The sequence below is a fragment of the Propithecus coquereli genome, unplaced genomic scaffold (assembly GCF_000956105.1).
Source record: "Propithecus coquereli isolate 6110/MARCELLA unplaced genomic scaffold, Pcoq_1.0 Scaffold13, whole genome shotgun sequence".
NCBI classification, from domain to species: Eukaryota; Metazoa; Chordata; class Mammalia; order Primates; family Indriidae; genus Propithecus; species Propithecus coquereli.
Genome location: NW_012137191.1, coordinates 12990056 through 12991862, shown reverse-complemented (window position 1 = coordinate 12991862; position 1807 = coordinate 12990056). Strand labels below are relative to the sequence as shown.

At 36.4% G+C, this 1807-nt stretch overlaps 1 protein-coding gene across 1 annotated transcript in view; it reads right to left on the bottom strand.

Moving 5' to 3' along the window:
- Positions 1 to 263: 263 nt before the first annotated feature.
- The window catches only part of CPEB2 (cytoplasmic polyadenylation element binding protein 2), a 62117-nt gene continuing 60573 nt past the window's right edge, over positions 264 to 1807 (bottom strand). Inside the window, exon 10 of the mRNA XM_012638397.1 lies at positions 264 to 737. Coding sequence (XP_012493851.1) covers positions 510 to 737 — 228 coding nt within the window. The 3' untranslated portion in view covers positions 264 to 509. The remainder of the gene's footprint in view (positions 738 to 1807) is intronic.

Here is a 1807-nt window from a genome sequence, read left to right as displayed (position 1 = left end):
GGAGAGCAAAAAAATCAACCCTAATTTTTAGTTTATGTATACACTGAAAATAGCAACAATAAAAATAAGCATTTGTAGCAGACATATTCCATCTTCACTATTATTTTGCTACCTTTGGTAAATTACTGGGGCAGATCTTGAAGTTAAAAACCCATGTTTAGAAATAAGTGCACGCTTCCCCCACTATTAGCAGCAGACTGTGTTGCCCCTACGCAAAACATTCTCACATCTAATTTTAACTTTACATATAAAAATAACTTGGAGAAAATACAAAAAAACATTTTATTTTAACATGAAAATATCACAAAAATTAGTAAGCCTGAGATGTAGGGTTTTGGTGAAAAACAAGAGGCTTGTAGTGTTTTGGCTGCTGATAAAGATGCATGTATTGATAGCTGGGGTGAAAAGCAGAAGAATGCACTTATTTCTTCTGCATGTCAGTATCTTCAGACACAGTAAGCCACATGCACCCTTTCTTTCCTTGTTACACAGAGGCCAGTTTGCTCTTCTTAGTTCCAGCGGAAATGGATCTGACGTGGGCGATCGGCACCTTCCTTTACCAATGGCTTATGGAACTCACGTCCTGCACGAGAGTGGATATTTGCCCAACAAAACTCACAGTAATACTGCAGGCAAGTGACATTGGCACAAAAAAAGGGAGCAAATTTTCCACCACAGCGTGCGCCCTGGCATTCATCACACATCTGGTCATCCAGCACATATGGCTTTACCTCCACCTAGAATAGAAGAAAAAATGTCTCATTAGGGGTCTGCTTCAGAAATCAAATTTGGTAATAACTTAAAATGTTTATACAGTGTTCTAGAGAAAAAGACTGTATTAAAAACTGAGAAAGTAGATAGTTTCCCAAGGAAGTAGCTTTACCATACAGTAGGTTAAAAAAATTAAGTCATTTTGTTCTTGTGCTAATCATTGTTTTATATATATTATACAGTATATGATGTTTCATGTTTATGATTCACTGTGGGTTAAATTATGAGCACTTAATTCGGTAATTTTATTTTATTTTAATGTTTCCTTGAGGACTATAAATGAAATGGTGTTTACTATATTTTCCAAAGGCAGAAAATACTTTTAAAATCTATAAAAATCTAATTGATTTGGAAAATATTCCACCTTACCTTTCTTGAAGTAAACATCTTTGAAACACCTGTGTATTGGTATTTTCAGAGGTGGGGTGATTGTGAGTGAAAAACAAAAGGGATATCAAGTAGTCAGGGAAGACAAACTGTTTTCACTCCATTTTCTCCCTCATTCCAATACCACCTGTGACATGGCTGAACCCAAACAGCTGCTGATTACAGTAGTGCTTCTCTACTGCAGGTAAGCATCACACCCTGCTTGGAAATAATTGGCACAGACAAACCAGAACTGTGGATAATCTTACTAAGGGCACGCCTAGACTTCTGTGAATTTATAAGATATAAAGTCCCACTGTGAAGGGCTGACTCAGCAGAAGACTTTAGACTGGAGTCAGCTCTGAATGATAAACCTCTCAACCTCAGATTCCACATCTGTGAAGTGAGAATAACGGAACCTGTCGTAGAGTTGCGAGGATTAAATTATGCACGTAAAGGCATAAGATAGCACTTGGCACATGGTAAAATATTCTATAAATTAGTGTTAGCTACTATTGGCTGTAATAACCTTGCTTTCTTGCTTGTAATAACTTTATGAATGGAACGTTATTACTTTTGTCAGCTGTTCCTTAGGAGAGGATAGAAAATATGACCCAACAATTTCTATTATGAATGTAACTGATGAATGTATACTATTGAAATACTTGCA